The sequence below is a fragment of the Pogoniulus pusillus genome, chromosome 22 (assembly GCF_015220805.1).
Source record: "Pogoniulus pusillus isolate bPogPus1 chromosome 22, bPogPus1.pri, whole genome shotgun sequence".
In the NCBI taxonomy this organism is placed as follows: domain Eukaryota; kingdom Metazoa; phylum Chordata; class Aves; order Piciformes; family Lybiidae; genus Pogoniulus; species Pogoniulus pusillus.
Window position 1 is genome coordinate 20,244,273 of NC_087285.1, and position 20,715 is coordinate 20,264,987.

The window sequence follows — 20,715 nt, forward strand, 5'->3', positions numbered from 1 at the left end:
CATCGCAGCCCCAGTGGGTCAAGGCTTGAAGCTGCCTGACCCCGCACTGCAGGGCCGGGTACTCTTTTGTCAGCCTAAGGGCGGGCCCTGAGGTGCCCTGGTGCGGTGCTGTGGCAGCCTGCCGGCGTCACTTTGCTACGGCGCCTTGAAGGCTTCTGCACAGAGGCCTTCTCCCCGCTTACGGAAGGAGGATTGGCGCCACAGCACCTCATGACGAAGCGCTGCTGTGAGATGACGTCATAAATACGGTGACGCGTTGACGTGCGATCAGTGACATCACCCTAGGGGGCGGGGGCCTAAACTTCCCCCAGCTCCACTGCAGTCCTTCACCGCCCTCCCTTATATAGCGGCCAGTAGGTCCCGCCTCCGAGGCGCGATTGGTTGAGTTTCGCAGTCCGAGGGCTAGGATTGGGCTGGGCGGTTGTCTGTGAGCGGCGCAGGCCTGGCGCGGCCTGTGTTGAGCACCGGGAGGCCATTGTGGCTGGGGCAGTTCTGCGCGCCGGAGCGGGAGGAGGTGGCCGTGGCCCGCCAGCGCCGCGCCCGGTCCCGCCGAAGTCCGACCGAGGGAGGAGACGGTGAGGGAGGCTGCTGGGACGGGGGTCCTGCGGGCGGCGGGGCCGCAGCTGGAATGAGACGAGCCCTCGGCCGTGGGGCCGGCCCTCTGGTCAGTCCGGCTTTCCCCGCGGGCCCCGCCCGCGGAGGCGCGGGCAGAGTTGGGGTTCCCTGAGTGCCGCTGTCCCGGGCCCGGCGGAACGGGAGTGAGACGGCGAGTGGCGCGGCGAGGCTTGAAGGACCTTTTTTCCCCGCGCTTCTCCTGCGGGGCTGCCCTGGCCGAGTCCTCCGCCCTTCGCCGTGCCGCAGTGCCGCCACTGGCCCCGGCCCGCTGCCGGCGGGAGCTGCAGCGGGTACTGCCTCTTCCCTGCCTTCTCCCCTCATGTTTCGTGTCCGGCCCGCGGCGGGATCGCTCCCTGCTCTGCGCCCGTCGCGGGCCGGGGTGCTGCCTCGCCGTGCCCCACTGGTGCCGCGATGTGCGGGCGCGTCCGTATCCCCCGAACCTTCCCCGGTACCGGGAGGGCCGAAGGGAGCGTGGCGGAGCCGAGGGGAAGGCCTATGCTGCCCGCCCCTTTCCGTGCAGTGGGATAGGACCTGAGCTTTCTCCCGAGCCGAAGCAGTTTCTTCTCAGCCGAGGAAGTTTTAGGCGAGAAGCAAAAAGCGCTCTTGCTCACTTAGAAGGCCGTTACATAATTTTACAACGGTGCAATTGGTTACAGCAGATGCATCTTTCAACTTTTCCCTCGCTTTTCACCAACTCGTCCTAGCAGGGGTGCTGAGATACATCCAGCGTTCGGCCGCAGTGTCTGTGTAACAGGTAGTTGGTAGAATTTTTGGTCAGTAATCCTTTGGGTTGCTTACAGACAAAAGTCGACTTTTCAAAGAGCTTGAACAGAGAGAGAGTACCCCTGAAGGCTGCTCTGACCGATTGACATTGCTCAGCCAACGCTTTGCTGCTACACTTAACCTTTTGTAACAGACTGCTCCAGGGCTGTGAGCAGCCAGCTCGCTGGTTTTGTAGGCAGACTCACACCTGTTGATTATATACTGCTGTAAAGATCGAAACACAGCACCTCAGCACTACTGAATAGTAGCCCTTATAAGGGCACACCTGAATTTGAAGTGCGTTTGCAAGGGTGAATAAGAGAATGGAGGAGATTTTCTCTACAGACTTTCCTTATCTTCTGAATAAATATACATATTAGTTGTCCATTCTGTCAACAGTAAAATTATCACTGGAGACTTAAAAACCAAACTAAGTTTCTTGATGTCCTTATGTTTCATTGTCAGTAGCAACATTTCTGTAATCAAAACGGCTCTGGAAATGTCTTCCAAACTGCTGCAACCTGTTTGTTTCAGAAGCTTTTGGCTTAAAGATATCCAGAGGACAAACATGGTTAATAATAAGTTGTGCTTTTAATAAATGCCCTTTAGGGAAGCAACTGTTTAATACAGGATGCATGTTATAGTGCAGTTGCTTTCAACCTCTTAAAACTTCTTAGTGCAGTTCCACCTAAGGACTCCTGAGCCTGCTGATGGTAGGTCTGGTGTATTGGGTTATTTTTGTAGTTATCTTTCATGAAGTACAGATTGAAAACCACTCCTGTAAGTTTCCTGCGCATAGTGTGCTCAGTCTGAATTGTGATTCCTCTATTTCCCCAATTGTGCAATCAAATTATAACCCTGATACTATGATACTATGATACTAAATATCACCTCCCCAAACATTCAATTTTAATGCATCTTGTGCACAATCTAAAACAGAGAAGCATCCTAAAGTGAGATTTGGTAATGTGTTATTATCAAGAGGTAGAAGTATATTAACTTTGCATCCTGCTGGTCCTGTTTGGTGCAAGCTGCAGTTAGGAAGCCATAAATGAAAAGTTCTCTTTAAAAAATGGAAATATTGCCTACTTTAAGAAAAAAATCCTGTATAGGAGAAATGTGAATCAGGTTTGCTGAAGTCACCAGCTTATTTTAGATAGGAAAGTATCAGCTCAGGATTAAGAAACTTGTTTGCCAGGTACACGTTTCCCAGAGCAGTGAGAAACCTGTTTTTTATTTGAGGGATTTTGCCCCTGAAAATAGATTGTCTGAAGCCCTGTAACAGCTACAATCTGCAATCCCTGGACACCTAATTTGATGTTAATGTGTATGTCTGAAGTAATGGATGTCCTGATGTGTCCAAGCACTTGGAAACCCAAGTTAAAATTCAGGGCTCATCTTATGGAGGGGCAGGGTACTTAGCACAGCGAATTGTAAAGGATGTCAGAATACACAGCAATATTGTGTTGTGATGCTTAATTCCTTCTTGGATCTTGTCTAAAGAGCTTATCCTGATCTCTAAATGATTTTTAAACGACAGCTTTATGCAGACAAGGCTCCTTAAAGGGAGAGTTCTGATTCAGAATAGCTTCCTTTTCCCCTACTTCTTTCTCTCTGTCATAGAAAAGTGTTCTATTAACCCATGGTTCTTGTCCACCTAACAGGTCTTTAACTTGATATCCAGGTTGTACAAAGTCTATACATTTTGGATTTGTTTTGCAAGTCCTCTTCAGAGACAGGGTCTTGAATTCACCTAAAGAGACTACAGTTGCACCATGGTGCATGCACAGGGCCTCTTAGTAAAAAAATCTGGTACCTCTGGAGTGATTAAAAATGTCAGGAAGAAGAAGTGGGATTTTTCTGCAATGTAGTAGGAAAGATTGAGAGTCCCTCTCAGGGTGGTGCTTTGGTCTCGTGTTAGTGCGTGTTGATTGTGGAACCACGTCTGACTGCCACTGCAGTGTTGTGTAGGAGATGTAATCCACTTCCCCCCCCACTACTGCTGTGGCAGAGGCAGAAAGTTAGCAGCTCACATTCTCCCTTTGCTGATCCTTTCTCCTCTGCTTTTTTTCCTTACGTCTCTAAGAGGAAATGACAAGTCAGTTTGTCTAAATTGCTACCAGAGATGATCAAGTCAAATACCTGTGCCTTACAATGGCGCTTAGATTTTGAGGTAGATTTAGAAGGTAAAAGGACTCAAGATGCTCCTTGAGAATCCCTCAAGACTAACCATTACCAGTTCAGTTTAAACTCATTCTGTAGTAGGATTTGTAAGTCTTCTGCCTGTTTTACTTGCAGATTTCTTGGAGTTCATCTGCTGGCTTAAGGCATGGAGAAGATGCTGCTTCTTCCTACGTGCACCTAGGAAGAGAGAGGTCTGAATTCTCATTTTTGAAGCAACCAAAAGCTATTTGTGTGGTTGTGTGCCCATCTAGAACGGGCTCCTGGGTTGCTCTTGAGGCTTTTCTGTTTTGCATTGGCTCACAAATGTTCTTTAGGCCAGCAAAAGGAGGGAGACTGGCTGCTCACTCTTGAGCTAGAACAGACGTGGTAGGGGCTGGTGGTAAGGACAGCTGCTCTGGGGGAAGGTGATCTTTCATTTCCTGTTTCCAGGAACACTTGACTGTGCGATTTACTCTGGGCTGTAATGACACTGTCTGTCCTGGTGAATGTGACATGAAAACCAGGAGAATTTTAGAGACCTCTCAGTCATTACTGAGGCAGCTTTCTTGTAAGGTTTGGAAGAGGGGCAGAGGCCCAGGAAAACCAGAGGTCTGTACTCGCTATTGTAGCACTTCAGAGCTAAAGAGGTTTAGTCCATTACCTTGCTCTCTGATGCAATTACCTGGCTCTAATTCATTCTTGATAGATGGTAATGACTTACTCTCTACTGTGGCTTGAAAGCCTCTTCCAAGCTGCGCACTAGAACTCTAATACTTGTAGGACTCTAAGTACACTAACTGATAGCGTAGGGATGGTACAGTGTGTTTAAAATGGGAGGAAGACTGGGTTGTGACAGCTGTTGATCAAGGAAGGGTGAGGAAGCAGAGCCCTACCTGAAATTAACTACTGAACCAGGTTGAAAGGGATGTTGGAGAAACTGCAGCAGCCTTGGAGATTTTGGGGGTCAGTTTTATCACAAACCTATTTTGCAGCTGTGATTAAGTCTTTTATTAAAGCCTTTTTTCCTTCTGTGTCTGTGAACTCCATGGGCTTCTGCTGTTGCTTTTATTTGAAAGATACCATTTATGACTCTTTTTTTCTGTAATACAGAAGTCAACACAGTCCTAGCACATAGTAACAAGTCTAAGCTAGGGAGTAGCCTTCAAGGAGTAGAGTTGTTGAACTGGGGTGGTTTTGTTTGTTTGTTGCAGTTGTTTACTTAGCTGCTTTTTCTTTCAGGGATTGGAACAGAAAAGTGCATTTGCCTAAAGCTGTGAAGGCTGTAATTATTTGCTGTCTGTCTGCAAGAATTTGTATTAGCAGTGGTAATAAAGTTGAAGGAATGCTTTAATGGTGTGCTGTTGAAAAATTCATCTGTATTAAAATATGTATAATACATTTTCAATCTTGTCTGTCTGAAATTAGTGAGAGATTGAACATCTGTTTTTTTTCTTCTTTTGTTTTTCTTTGTTTTGGTTTTTTTTCCCTTTAAGATCTTGAAAGCTTTACCAGGTCCTTGGGAGAGAAAACTACATGACACTACACCATGAGTGACAGTAAATGTGATAGTCAGTTTTACAGTGTTCAAGTAGCAGATTCAACATTCACTGTTCTAAAACGTTACCAGCAATTGAAGCCCATTGGATCAGGGGCACAGGGCATTGTTTGGTGAGTAATAAATACAGTACTTAAATATAAAGAACTATAAATGTAACCCACAATTGTAGTCCTCATAGAGCTGCTGTATAAAATGCAGGTGAGATTTTTTGTCTCTTCTACAGGGTTATGGACTGAATAAATCCTAAAGCAGCTGCTCACTGTAGTTCTTGTGCAAACCTATTTGATTTGCTTGTTTTGTTTTTAGGGGAAAATTAATGTTTGATAATTGCATACATTAAAATGGTAAACACATTTCCTTCCTGTTAATCACTTGATTTCTGTCTCTAGTTCTCACATTCCCCACGTGGTTATGAGATTACAGAGTGAGGTATGACAATGCGATGGTCAACAAGGATTCTAGGTTTCACTCCTTTCTTCGTCATGGTCCCCTTTCTTCCCCCCCTTTTATTCCCCAATCACTCCTGTCCGTTTCTAGGAGCCATCAATGCAGTGCCTTGCCATTAACTGGCAAATCAGTGTCATTGTCACTCCATGGATTAACCAGAAAGGGATGCTGTGTGAGGGGTTGGGCTGGCCGGCTCTTCCTTGGTGTGTCACCTCAGCTATGTGTCCAAGCCTCCACTGGCCCAGGACGTGAGAGTCGTTAGTCTGATCCTGAACGTTAGTCTCTTGTGTGGCACCACACCTCTTGGCCAGCTAAAGGTAAACACTTTCAAATGTTTTTTTAGACTGCAGCAATCCATTCTGCACAGCTTTGTGCCAGCCCATCTTTTGTTGGGCAAAACTTACTTGGTAACAGCAGAAATGTTTGTTGATGTGGGGGTTTTTAATTCCATACACAGGGGAGCAAACAGATACGCTCAGGCACTCTCTAATATTAGACTTAATCACAACACATGGTGGGCTGTTCAGGCTTTCAAACCAGTCTGCAGTTTCTCTTCATCTCTAAATTCTGCAGAATAATTGTGATGACTCATGTATTGTGAGCAGCATCTTCTCCAGCACCTGCCTGTGTTGTTTTGGCCTTTTCATTGCTGTAATAAGTTGGAAAAGAAATGCATTTTGGTGAGAATGTGCCTTTAGTTTCAAATTGCTTTAGATGCCCCCTATTACCCTGCTAGTTAAGTGACAAGCTAAAAGAAAAACACTGTGTTTCATGAGTGGATAGACATACTAGTTCTTGGTTAGTAGTGTTTGGATAAGATTTAGTCTGGTGCTAATATTTTCCAGGTATAGAGAAAAGGGGAGGCTCCGGGGAGACCTAATAGTGGCCTTCGAGTACCTGAAGGGGGCCTGCAAAAGGGATGCTGTTGTTGATTTCCTAAATTTTCTACTTTGATTTTTCTGTCCCACCTAATGTCTTTAGTCCTGCAATGCAGCAAACTCATGATCTTATAAATAGCATATTTCTGGTTGTGGTGAGAACTTTACTTACAGCTGCAGCTGAAGAAGCAGTTGGGATAAGTTTGTTGCTATTTGCAGAACTGTCACAAGTGCAGTGAAAACCTGATTGCCATTCATGATGGTCAAACTGGAGTTGCTGTTATATGGTGGGATAGATGTTGATGTTATTCTATGACACCAAATGCTGAAATGATTTGTAGACACACTGTTAGTAGCCAAGGTGATAATTGAGGAGAGTCTGTTAAATCTGCTGTTTCAAAATCTCTGCCTGAAACAGCTTCTGTGATGAAAAAGTCTGTTTTGAATTCAGAGCAGAGATGGGGAAAGAAATTTAACCCAATTACAATTTTTTTTTGGGGGGTTGTTCTATTTTGTTCATTTATGAAAAATTATGTGGTATTTATAAGTGTGGTCCTGCTGGTAATAGAGATTATCTTCTCTCTTTCTTTTTCTTGGTGAATAAAACAAATTCATGTTCACACAATCGTTTTACCAATGTTCTTTTTTTTTTCCTACCAGTTTTTCATTCTCCCTCTTGGATTTTGTAGGTAGCAGACAGCTGCTTGTTTGTTTGTTTGTTTCCTCTGAGCTCCAGTGTCAGTCACTGCTGTGTAGATGAGCAAAATAAGTAGTTCACATGAGCTCAGGCTGAAACTTGACACCCACCTGATGTGCCAGATCACAAAGGAACACTTCCCTTAAAATTGCTTCTCTGTCCACTGTTGATCCACAAATTGACTTGAGCAGCTGATTCATCCAGACCCTGTTAGTTGATGGTTTTGTACTAACTGCCAGGTATAATTAAAGCCATTAACACACAACCTTTTAGTTTCCATGTAACATCTTCTAGATGAAGTGAATACTGAAGCATCACTGCTTTCTTATTTGGGAGGAAAGTAACTTCTCTCTGTATTGCTTTGCACAGATACAGAGGCTTTAAATCTGAGAATGATCTCATTGAATAATGACTTGGGTATTTCTCAGAACTAAGCTGAAATAAGTGCTAGCAAGCATTTAGTGGCACATTGATTCAAATTTGGGACATGCCTCCAAGAAAACACATCTCATGGGTGAGCCCTGCTCCGTGGTGGTAATGCTGTTTCTAGTCAGGAAAGCAGTGACTTTGTGCTGGTAAACTTTCTATAATTTGAATATTGTTATCAGAGAGGAGCTCTTTTTGTGTGACAATAATGTAATGGTCTTTTCAAGTCTGGTATTGTGCATATTGAGATAGGGAAAGAGTTCATGAAGAGCTTGGAAAATGTAGGTGAATGAGAATTCTTTCCTACACTATGAAAGGAACATCAAATGGCAATGGAGTAATGTGGGAACCCTTATTTAAAGCTGTAGCTATTTAAAGATTGGAACTCTTGAGCATTCTATGGTATGAATTCACATCTGCTTTGTTGAATGGTCTGTGTGTAATAATGAAGAATATTCCCACTTCAGTCTTGTTCTCCATATACAAATAGTTTAGCTTTAGATCTTTACAGTTAAAACAAGAGTACACCTCAGTCTCCAACTGCAAAGGGAAGAACAAGCACGACTGAAAAGCAGGATAAAGTTAATGGCCCTGTTCACCTTTAACTCTTTCATTGTTCCCTGCACTCTGACTTTTGCGTATTTCTCAGATCTGTGGACTTATTTATCCTGTGGTATGGGGGAAAAAAGTGGAATTTTCTGCTGAGCACTACATTTTTTAACAGTCGTTAACATGCATAAACAAGAGATAGATGCTTGCAGGGCATGGAGATGTGGTTATGAGTCTCCTTTAGCAAAGAGAGATTTCTGTTGCAAATGTGAAATAATTGTCAGTCAGCAGCAGCAGCGTCCAAAACATACTCCAAATAGACAAGGCAGCTAAAGATGCTTCTTGATTTCAAATTTCGAATTAAAATGTGTTTAGTTCTTGCAATTTTGAATGTGAGTCTTGAGTCAGCAGATCCTGTCTTAAGATGGAAAGGAGGGCAGGCAGAATTCTGATGAGTGTCAATGGCTTCTGCTTAACCTGTTTCTGTCTCTTAAAGGGTGTGTAGATTTTGCATGGTGTTTGGCTTCCATGTGAAAATTAGGTGAAGTTAGTATGGAGAGTTTAGCAGATATGCTTTGCCAGAAGTCTTGATTATTGTCATTCTTGTCTCCCTTTTGCCCACTCCTCTCCCTCAAACAGCTTTCAACTTAAGTTGTTTGTCTTTGAAAACTTCCAGTGCTGCGTTTGACACAGTCCTTGGAATAAACGTTGCTGTGAAGAAGCTGAGTCGTCCCTTTCAGAATCAAACCCACGCCAAAAGGGCTTACAGAGAGCTCGTTCTTTTGAAATGTGTCAATCACAAAAATGTAAGTTTGGCTTTACAGTTCTCTCCCTCTTTACTGTAAGCTGTGTAAAAAATCTCAGCATCTGCTCTCGTGCTGTTAGTCACCAAAGCGATGGTAAATAATGAGAGGAAGGCTGGAAAGGTTTGCTGTGGGTAATGCAGTTCAGTACAATCTGTAGGTAAGTTCTTAGATGAGCTGTTTTGGAGTATGAGGTACTAAGAGGAGGGGATTTTTGCTGTGGTGGTGGTGTGGGTTTGCCACCACTGTCAGCTCTGTAGAACTGGCCTTGCTGTGTGCGTTTCCCCTTTTTAAGTCATGCTGCAGTAAAGCCAATTTGGCGGTGAGTTTGTTTGTGAATTTGGCTCTGGTGACTGCACTGTAGTTAAAGCTGCTGAGCTCAGGCAGGATTTTGCCTAGCACAGTGTTTAACCACTGGGGTTTACAAGCTCCACTACTGTTCAACAGTTTGTTGGTAAACAGAACTGAGTGTTAGGAACAATATGTATATATCTTAAAATCTCTGAGCCTTTTAAATTAGCAAGCTTCAATGTCAAGACTTGAGTGTTTAAGTACCAGAGTGTATAGTTTATGTGGCTGTTCTGTTCTGATACTAACATGAACTAGAAACATTGCTGAGCATTGAAGTTGTGCACTCAGCTCTCAAACTTCCTGCAGCAAGTAGCCTTTTGGACTTAATAAGATATTGGTGATTTTTCTAAGTCAGATATTTGCAAAGTCCAGACCTAGCAGAATAAGAGCAGTGTGGTTATTAAGGATGGCAGTACAGTAATTTTATCAATTCTTCTGGAAGTAGTACCTCATAATCTAAGTTTAATGCAATGGCATGAGGCAGCCCTGTGGATGTGCTGCTGGCCAGCCTTGGATTAAATTCCTTGCACAACGTGTGATTTAAAATAAGAGATTGTTATTCATGGGGAAAAAATGGGATATATTTCAGGCACAGGGGAGGGAGATGGAAGGTGTCATATAACTTTAAAAAGTGGCTTTGTCCCCTCTCAGTTCCTTTGGCATACATACTGCAGTTCTGAACTGTTTCTGAATTGGCAGTTTTTCAGCACATATGAATTGAGTGAAGTCAAGCACATTCAAGTTGTATATAGTAACAATGTGCCTTTGATTTCTGAGCAGTAGCTTATGCAGTGGTGGATTTTTGGGTGACTTACACTGGATTTCTCTTCTCATGTATGTTTATTTTTGTTTTTCTAGATAATTAGTTTATTAAATGTATTTACACCACAGAAGTCACTAGAAGAATTTCAGGATGTGTAAGTACTAGATTTTTTTGTTGTTATTTTCCTGACAGATCCTGGTCTAAGCCCTGAGGCTGTTTTTTCACACTTGGGAAATAGTGGGTAGCCCAAAGCCAAATTTAGCCTTTAATTAGTCTTTATTTCTGGATTTCTTTGAGAAACATGAAGACAGTTGCTTAACTACAGGCCTAAGATGGAAGTGGGAAATCAAAAAGGTTACCTACCTTTCAATCCTCTGTCTGCCATACTTTGCTGTTTGAGTGTGCATCTGCTTTGTGTGCGCTGCCCTTCAGCTGAATGGGTCACCTCAGGATAATAACTTGGTCTGGATAACCTGATAACATTTTCTTTTTGCCATACCAGTCACATCAGCAGAACAGTATTTTTGGCCTCAATTAAGAGCTAAATATATTTTCTTTTTTAAGCAGGCTGTGTCAATTGACCTAGATAGGATTCATGGTGATTGAATGGGTAGGGTATTCATAGGTTCTGGTGAGTTTGCGAGTGGGTTGCTTGGGTAAATGAAGGAGAGTGTTTGTCTGAAGTGGGTAAGGATATTTTAACTTGGAAATGGATTATTTTTTCTTGGTTCTTACTGTGCTTAAGTTATTAAAAACTATTAAAATACAGTGAAAGAAAGCATCATTTTTTGATACATTGAAATAACTGCAATAACTTCAATCTTATAAATGCTAATACAAAGTAATAACTCTGAGTCTATTCAGCATGAAAAAGTGATGGAATTCTGATCTGTTTTGATGGACTATTGAACACTTAATTTTTTTAATAGTAAGTCTATTTAAATAGATAATTTAATTTTGAGACTGTAGTAATTTTTTTTAACTCCTAAGCTTTTTGACAGTGAAGTAATTGACTCTTACTAAGCATCTCATGCTAAACTTCAACTTGCTATGAAGAGTGAGACTTTGAGTTAAAACTTTTTTCTTGTGCTTTAGATATTTGGTTATGGAGCTGATGGATGCAAATTTGTGCCAGGTTATTCACATGGAATTGGATCATGAAAGAATGTCTTATCTTCTTTACCAAATGCTTTGTGGTATCAAACATCTTCACTCAGCTGGTATCATCCACAGAGTAGGTAGTATTAGATTGTGTACAGATGCTCTTATGAACCAGATGGGAGGGCAAGGGGTTGCTGTTTCCTATGCTTGTATTTCATTCATAAGAGTATTGTTGAGCCTGAAGATTGTTTCTAGTTCAAAGCATAGTTCAGAAGGAGTGGAGTAGTAGGATTTCCATCTAGAAATTTGTCTGTGACCAAACAGTAAGTTCAAAGGCGTTCTGCGGATGGGTTGCCTTCCAGAAACATGCCAGCCCACGTGAACTAGTTGCATGTCCCATCTAAAGTTCTGTGATTCTATGATCTCCTTTAAGAAAAGGAAGTTCTGTACCTAAGAAGTTCATGTGGTTGAAATTAAGCCAAGCATTTGAGCAGAGGTAAATGTATTTCTCCCTCTGCAGTTCAGCTCCTTCTGATACTTTGTGAAGAAACCCAAATTATTCCAGTTTTTCCTAATTGTATATTCCTTTGGGGGCATTAATGACTCTTCCTATCACGCATATTTCCTAAAGTACTTAATTTTTTTTCACATCACTGTTTGAGTAACTTGGGTTTTTTTTCACTACATTCTAATTCTGTCAAATTTGGTGCATCTGTCATTAAGAAATGCACTTATTAATGCTTTGTATGTTGGGATAATCCTTTGCCAAGAATCATAGAATCAGCCAGGTTGGAAGAGACCTCCAAGCTCATCCAGTCCAACCTAGCACCCAGCCCTGGCCAATCAACCAGACCATGGCACTAAGTGCCTCATCCAGGCTTTGCTTGAACACCTCCAGGGATGGTGACTCCACCACCTCCCTGGACAGCCCATTCCAATGGCCTGTAGATACTTAAAAATTCCTGATGTTGACTTTAGAATCTGCACCTAAATAATGAGAGTATTTGGAACTCAGTTTCCTTTGCCTTGCAACTATTCATGCCCCATGTAGGTCCACTCAATGTGGTGAAGGAATCAAATACATGAACACGTTGTGCATTGTAAAGCTGGTGAGAGGCCTGGAGCACAGCCCTTTGAGGAGAGGCTGAGGGAGCTGGGGGTGTGCAGCCTGCAGAAGAGGAGGCTCAGGGCAGAGCTCATTGCTGTCTACAACTACCTGGAGGGAGGCTGTAGCCAGGTGTGGGTTGGTTTCTTCTCCCAGGCAGCCAGCAACAGAACAAGGGGACACAGTTTCAAGTTGTGCTAGGGGAGGTCTAGGCTGGATGTTAGGAGGAAGTTGTTGCCAGAGAGAGTGACTGGCATTGGAGTGGGCTGCCCAGGGAGGTGGTGGAGTCATTGTCTCTGGAGGTGTTGAAGCCAAGCCTGTCTGGGGCACTTAGAGCCATGGTCTGGTTGATTGGCTAGGGCTGGGTGCTAGGTTGGACTGGATGATCTCGGAGGTCTCTTCCAACCTGGTTGATTCTATGATTCTATATACAGGCCATTATGTAACTGACAGTACTGCCAGGACCCAAACTGACAACATAAAAGTCTGCAGACAACTTTGATTCTGGTTTTCCCTGATTTTTTTTTTCCAAGACTTAACTGGACAGCATTTAAGTTGCCTTTAGTCTGTGTCTGAGGATAGCAGAGCAGGAATGTGCAGTTGTTAATTGGGGGCACGTATTGAGGGGAGGGTGGCAGTGTCTATTGTTTATTCTTTATGGTGACCCTTCCTTAACTGAAGGCATTTCTCATTAGGATTTGAAACCCAGCAACATAGTAGTCAAATCAGATTGCACCCTCAAAATTCTTGATTTTGGCTTGGCAAGAACAGCCTGTACTAACTTTATGATGACTCCATACGTAGTAACACGCTATTACCGAGCACCAGAGGTTATCCTTGGAATGGGATATAAAGAGAATGGTAAGTTGCTGGAGAAATACTTTAAGCCTTTTGCTTCAAGTGTTTCTGCCTCAGAACAGCTTTAAAAGGGCAAGGGAGAGCTGATTTTCCCCTGCTGTGTTGGTAAATTATGTTAATAACAAAAATTCCACTCTAATCACATGGGAGAATACAGCAGTTTGCTGCTCTGGGGGCCTATCTCCATTTAGCATATATTGCTTCCTCTCCCCTTCTATTGTTGTATCTTTTCATGTGTTGTCCTGTTGTTGCCTTTTTTAATTCTACAAAAATCTGTTGAAACACTTAAAAAAAAATAACAATTATCAATGGAGGAACAGTCAACCCTTTTGTCAGTGTGATTCTGTTCTGAAGCCTCTTCTTTCAACTGCCTGTCCCATTTTGCATCTCTGATTATTAAAATCAGGTCCCTATCATAAACTTACACCCTCTTAAATCTTCATAGCACTCAAAGAAGCTGACTGTTACGTTATCAAAACCAACACAGCTGCAATGTATTGAACATTCAGCCAACAAACTTACTGGCAAGGAAATTATCCTAAAATTGCATTATTGGGGTGTTTTACTTGCTGACTTTTATGGCTATGCCTCCTCTGCACTTCTGGGCCACTGCATCATTTTATCACAGCGGCTTGGGGATGGCTACCATTTTTTTTTGCTCACATATAGCTTCAGCTGCATAAAATAAGGGACTTGTAGGATGCTTCTGGGCCACTAGTAATGCAAATCCCCTTTCATCAATGTGCAAGGCAGCTTGTACAACAAATGCTGATGTGGATCAGAACTTGAGTAGAATTTGTTCTGGATGGGACAAAGAGTAATTTATCTGCAGGTGTACAATGTGAGCTTACAAATAAGTAACTGTGGTGTTTAAAAAACCCTTTTTAATCTTTTGTCCTTGTTGCACCTAACATATGATAGTGGATATCTGGTCTGTTGGGTGCATTATGGCAGAAATGGTCCTCCATAAAGTCCTGTTCCCAGGAAGAGATTGTATCCTTCATGGTTGTTTCAGAAATGTAACCACTGATGATATTTGCCAGGATGCTGCTGAGAAAGTCAGTTGGTGTTGATATGATTGGAAATTCATGGTAGCAGTTTGGTTTTCCACCTTGTCGTGTTTTATTGTTAGATGCTAGATGGTTTTGTCTGTTTGTTTTCCTCACTTTTGTTCATGATACTTCATAATTTGATCATTTCATTTTTACTTTCAGTTGATATCTGGTCTGTTGGGTGCATCATGGGAGAATTGGTGAAAGGTTGTGTGATATTCCAAGGCACTGATCGTATCCTTCCCTAGTCATCCTTGAATCCTATCCCACTTCCAACAGAAAGACAATTCTTTTGAACTGCATAAGTATCAAAACCATAAGCAATCTTTTCAGTGACATGTTTTAACAGATCTGCTGTACTATTTGAAATTAGTGTCATTTACCAAATTGCTGAGCTTTCCTCTTAACCCTTGCATTTCCTTAGTGGGCTATATTAAATGTCATTAGCACTGGTTAAATCCATAGAATTCATATTAACAGCTTCATCTTTTGTAGCTTAAAAAAAAGTAATCATGTTAGGTGTAAAACAAAACCACCACAATAGCAGTAAGTATATTTTCTTACTCTTGTTCCTTGTAGAATAGTGGGTGGAGCAAAAGCCTAAAAAGTTACTTTTTCCTGTGCATGGATTTTGATGAAATAGTAAAGGTTTTTTTTACTATTATACAGTTTTTTAAGTTTCAGTCAGACTTTTTTCTTGCTGATTAGCACTTGCTGGACAAGAGTGTTCTGATTGCAAGCACACTGCATGAGAAATCTTTGGGGTTTTTTAATTACTGTTATTTAATGTAAAAAGAAAATAATTTTCTTCTTGGAGTTTTATTTTCATTCTATCAAAATTTTATTTTTGAGCTTAGTTTTTTTTTTTTACATGGTTGTTTTATTTTCCATTTCTTCTTCCAGTATTAAAAAAAAATGTCTTGGATGTTAGGAGCAAGCTCTTTACTGTGAGGGTAGTGGAACACTGGAACTGATTGCTCAGGGAGGTGGTTGAGGCCCCATCCCTGGAGATACTCAAGGTGAGGCTCAGCAGGGCTCTGGACAACCTGATCTACTCGAGGGTGTCCCTGCTGACTGCAGAGGGCATTGAACTAAATGACCTTTGGAGGTCTCTTCCAACCCAGACCATTCTATGATTCTAGAATTTTTGTTTCTTGAACAATAGTAGTTGTAGGAAATTTTACTGTATTAAAACCTACCAAACCCCTCATTTATTTGTTTTCGTGCCTTAGAGACTAGAAATCTCCACAATACATCACTGGATCATAGAATCAAGCAGGTTGGAAGAGACCTCTGAGATCATCCAGTCCAACCTATCCCCCAGCCCTATCCAGTCATCTAGACCATGTCACTAAGTGCCTCATCCAGGCTTTGCTTGAACACCTCCAGGGATGGTGACTCCACCACCTGCCTGGGCAGCCCATTCCAATGCCAATCACTCTCTGTGCCAACAACTTCCTCCTAACATCCAGCCTAGGCCTCCCCTGGCACAACTTGAGGCTGTGTCCCCGTGTTCTGCTGGTTGCCTGGCAGCAGAGCCCAACCCCACCTGGCTACAGCCTCCATTCAGGTGGTTGTAGACAGCAATGAGCTCTGCCCTGAGCCTCCTCTTCTGCAGGCTGCACACCCCCAGCTCCCTCAGAAATGATGTTTACTAGAGGAAATGCTTTTTGAAGATTTTCATGTGTTTCAAAATATTTCCCTAGAAACCAAGTTTAAAGCATTTGACTCATTATCAAGTTCCAATTATAAAAATTGGAGGAAAACCAATTTATCCTTTTAAGATAGTCTCTTGTGAAGTCGAAAGGGTTGTAGCACCAGACATGCAAAACTGATCAGGAAATAAGTAAAATCTAAGTGATGTGATGGAAACGTCACTGCCAGTTGTGCCTGTAGGTCATAAGCCGCTAAGTGATGTGATGGAAACGTCACTGCCAGTTGTGCCTGTAGGTCATAAGCTGCTAAGTGATGTCATGGAAACGTCACTGCCAGTTGTGCCTGTAGGTCATAAGCTGCTAAGTGATGTCATGGAAACGTCACTGCCAGTTGTGCCTGTAGGTCATAAGCTGCTAAGTGATGTGATGGAAACGTCACTGCCAGTTGTGCCTGTAGGTCATAAGCTGCTAAGTGATGTCATGGAAACATCACTGCCAGTTGTGCCTGTAGGTCATAAGCTGCTAAGTGATGTGATGGAAACGTCACTGCCAGTTGTGCCTGTAGGTCATAAGCTGCTAAGTGATGTGATGGAAACGTCACTGCCAGTTGTGCCTGTAGGTCATAAGCTGCTAAGTGATGTCATGGAAGTGTCACTGCCAGTTGTGCCTGTAGGTCATAAGCTGCTAAGTGATGTCATGGAAATGTCACTGCCAGTTGTGCCTGTAGGTCATAAGCTGCTAAGTGATGTCATGGAAACATCACTGCCAGTTGTGCCTGTAGGTCATAAGCTGCTAAGTGATGTGATGGAAACGTCACTGCCAGTTGTGCCTGTAGGTCATAAGCTGCTAAGTGATGTCATGGAAGTGTCACTGCCAGTTGTGCCTGTAGGTCATAAGCTGCTAAGTGATGTCATGGAAATGTCACTGCCAGTTGTGCCTGTAGGTCATAAGCTATGGTTGTTTGTGGTCCAAGATTTTGAAGGAGTATGTTTTTGCTCATCTTCAAGGAACAGTTGAATCCACCATTAAAAACCTAAAGTAATAGTCACAGACAGCAACAGATCTTACAGAGGAGGGCTTCTATTTGAATGCTAAATTTGATGACACTAATTTTCAGCAGTCAATCATGCATTATTTGGTAGTGCAAATGATTAACTGTTAAATAAATCGTTTTGTTTTCCACCTTTCTTCCTTTCTGTACTTACAGTTTTACCTTTTGAGGCCTTCAGACCAACCTAACACAATTCTTCATGTGTGTTGTGTGTCTCTCCACCTGCATGTTGGCATGGGCTGTTTTGATCTGTTGATGAGTAAGTGAAGGAAATTTTGTCCCTGCTTGTTCAATGTGCAGGTTACCATTTGTGGTTCTCTGGAGGTCAGTGAAGCTTCACCAGTCTGTGTTTCAAGCAATCTCCTCGCCCAGTACCTTACTGAAGTGTGTAGCTGTGCTTAGAGGATTTTTTAACTTCTTTTAAGACTTTCAGCTTTCTGTAATGTGAAATGTTAACAACTCTTGGTGTTGTTGAAGCTTCTCCTGCTTCAGTCAGATTGTCACTTGCTTTTACCCTCTGCTGCAGGATTATTTTGGCAGCAGGTCTCTGGGTGAGGCTGGTGTGCTTCACCTTTTTTAACTTAAATTTAAGCATAGAATCATTGAATCAACCAGGTTGGAAGGGACCTCCAAGATCCCAACCTAGCACCCAGCCCTATCCAGTCAACCAGACCATGGCACTAAGTGCCTCATCCAGGCTTTGCTTGAACACCTCCAGGGATGGTGACTCCACCACCTCCCTGGGCAGCCCATTCCAATGCCAGTCACTCTCTCTGCCAACAACTTCCTCCTAACATCCAGCCTGATCCTGTCCTGGCACAACTTGACACTGTGTGCCCTTGTTCTGTTGCTGCTTGCCTGGCAGAAGAGACCAACCCCCACCTGGCTACAGCCTCCTTTCAGGTAGTTGTAGCCAGCAATGAGCTCTGCCCTGAGCCTCCTCTTCTGCAGGCTGCACACCCCCAGCTCCCTCATGCCTTAGTATCTGGAGCTTTAGAGCAGGGAGGTAAGCTCAGCATGTTGCCTAACCCTTGACTGTCTTAGGAAAAACTTGCTCTGAGACTCACTTGTTTGTATTTTCCCATATGGTAAAGGAGGGTTGCCAGGAGGGTTGCAGCTGTACCCTGGGTGGATTGAGATGCTCTGTGTTGCCTGGGCAATGGATGCACTGAACCTGCTCCTGTCTGCTGCTGCAGAGTTGCCTAGCAGCACCAGAGTGGTTTTAATGCACTTTCTGCCCAGCTGGTGAAGGAAACTAATTGCCTGCCTGACGTAAAAGGCACGAGGGGCTATTTTTGCTCCCTTGAGAAGAATCAGGCTTTATTGTGATTGCAATAAGGGCTCTGGTTTCAATTTCTCTCATTCCAGAGTCACAAAAATGGACACATGTACTTGGCATGGGCTAAACTTTCTGGTTACTTTAGACTCTCTCATCACTAGAAGAGGAGGATAGTGCTGTTTGCAGCTTGCAAGGTTGTTCTACTTGATGTGCTTTATATTGAAATTAAGGTTTTCTTCCATTTGGGTTTCTGATCAAAGTCTAATCCTACACTGGGAAATTTATTAAATGTTCTGTATCTGTAAAGCACTTTGAAGCAACCCAACTGGGATACTCTTTTATTTTCCTGGTTTGTTTTTTGTTGTTTGCTTGGGTTTTGTTTGGTTGCTTTTTCACTGTAGTGGGATAGGTCATTAAGTTTTTCTGCCTCTCTCTCAGTACTCTGAGTCTGCAGTAGGCTGGACTCTAATTTGATTATCACAGTATCATCAGGGTTGGAAGAGACCTCACAGATCATCAAGTCCAACCCTTTTCCACAAGGCTAGACCATGGCACCAAGTGACTAACCAGACTATTGCTCCTTAACATCAGATGAAAAACATCATCTTGCATCCAGACTGGTGAAGTTCTCACAGAAATCATTCTTCCAACTAGGAACAAAATTTCCTGATCTGTCTTTCAAATGTTCTTTGCATGTGCTTTGTTTTAGCATGAGACTGAATGATCTTGACTCTGCAGATTTGATTTTAGTAGTTTTTCCCATTGGAATGCACAGCAATCAAGGATGAATTTCAGCCTTTGTATCAGAAGTCTAAAGTCTTAGTGTGAAGCAGTACTATACATAGGTTTTTAGTTGTATCCTTGCCCCTCTAGCTGAAACAAAAGCACCTCAGTGGTCTTTAAATGCATCTTAATTCAAGCTGCAGCAATTTCCTTGCTTTGTTACAAAATAGGTCTGTAAGTGTGGAGAGGCTGAAGTGCTAGACTATGAATTTAGCTATGCATGTTTGCAAGGTCAGTGGTTAAGCTCCGATGGAATTGCACATTTTTGTTATCAGCCCAAATCTGAGAGAACTTATATTTCAGGACTGCTAATGCAGTGTCTTCTCAGTGTGATAAATGAGCTTTGTTATCCCAACCAGGTTCTGGTAACTCTATAACAAGTGTAACCTTGTCTAAGGGAAATGCCTTCACTTGAAAGAGGGCCAAGGGACAGTCTAGAGGAATCATAAGGCACAATTTCAAATTTCAGCTTGTGAATGCTGAAATACAAAATGCTGAAACTCTAAGAACAGAGTAGTCTTTGAGTCTTGCTGCAGTGGATAATCTTCAACAAAAGAGCCTGCTGAAAACCTACAGGGATCTGGATTCACTGTTCAGAACTCCTTTGAACCTTTTCTGAAACTGAAAAAAGAACAAAACAACAACAAAACTCTCAACCATCCAACTAACCTCCCTTCAGGGTGCTACAAAGCCTAACTCCTATAGGAGACAGGCATAAAGTTCCTTACTTTGCATGGGCTGCATTTGTGCTTTAGAGGTTTTTTCATGTATTTTTGCAATCCTTAAAGAATCTTTACTGTTGGTGGTAATATGTTGGATGTCAGAAGATTCAACAGCAGCCTTTCTTTTCTGTCCTTAGATTGTTTTCCTATGGTTACAATTGCCAAATAAAATTGCTTTTGGACTCTGGATACAATTGCCCAAATAAAGCTGCTTTTGGACTCTGAAATATTGCTTTCAGTACTAGTCAACAGATAATAAGTAGTATGTGCAGCACTTCTAGCCTGTCCTTGAGATGACAGAAAGTGCCCCTTACTTTCATGGCAGTGTAGCTTTCTGCATGGCAGCTCAGAATACTGTTAATTCTAGAGTGAAGTTCATTATTTGTGTCCTTTGTGCAAATTCTCATTAACCTTTCAGTTTTCTCTAAGTGGTATTTTTGTGTAGTGCAGACTTGAAATTCTTCAGCTGATTTTCCTAAAGATACTGTGCAGATATTGATCAGTGGAATAAAGTTATTGAACAACTAGGAACACCATCAGCAGACTTCATGAAGAAACTACAGCCTACAGTGAGGAATTATGTAGAAAACAGGCCAAAATATCCTGGTATTAAATTTGAAGAGCTCTTCCCAGACTGGATATTTCCATCAGAATCTGATCGAGACAAGTTAAAAAGTAAGGCAAGAGAAGTTTTTCTCCCTTGTTTTGCTTTTGGTTTGTTTGCTTAATTTTAAAAGATATGGATTGAAAATGTCTGCAGTGAGCTTAATTAAAGAGAAAGCTAATGCAAAATGTTTGCAATAGGAGTCACAGTTAGAAGCTGTGTACCTGTTTCTTTCAGGTACCTGGGTACCTAAAATATTAGCAGTAGTTGTTAAACATAGAACTATTTCCCTGTCCCCAGCATTCTGGATAATTCTTTTAGTGCTAACCCATTGACTGATGTCTGTCACTTAAAGGTTCTCCAAATGGGGTGCTTGTTATGGAGGTAGTTTAAAATTGTCTTTTTCTAGTGGATGCTTTGTCTTTGGTAATTTTTTAGTAGGTGATATCTAGTAGATAACTTATTTTGGCTATAATTTGCCAAAATACTATAG

At 42.4% G+C, this 20,715-nt stretch overlaps 1 protein-coding gene across 5 annotated transcripts in view; it reads left to right on the plus strand.

Annotated features, from left to right (window-relative positions):
• Positions 1-421: 421 nt before the first annotated feature.
• The window catches only part of MAPK9 (mitogen-activated protein kinase 9), a 31,739-nt gene continuing 11,445 nt past the window's right edge, over positions 422-20,715 (plus strand). For 2 of the 5 annotated variants that reach the window (XM_064162130.1, XM_064162133.1), the window contains exons 1-9: positions 422-575; positions 3,676-3,752; positions 5,034-5,208; positions 8,772-8,901; positions 10,108-10,166; positions 11,108-11,246; positions 12,914-13,079; positions 13,998-14,069; positions 20,111-20,293. In XM_064162130.1, coding sequence (XP_064018200.1) covers positions 5,087-5,208; positions 8,772-8,901; positions 10,108-10,166; positions 11,108-11,246; positions 12,914-13,079; positions 13,998-14,069; positions 20,111-20,293 — 871 coding nt within the window. In that variant the 5' untranslated portion in view covers positions 422-575; positions 3,676-3,752; positions 5,034-5,086. Of the gene's footprint in view, positions 576-3,675; positions 3,753-5,033; positions 5,209-8,771; positions 8,902-10,107; positions 10,167-11,107; positions 11,247-12,913; positions 13,080-13,997; positions 14,070-14,290; positions 14,363-20,110; positions 20,294-20,715 lie in introns of all 5 variants that reach the window. The other 3 variants (XM_064162129.1, XM_064162132.1, XM_064162131.1) reach the window with 2 other exon arrangements.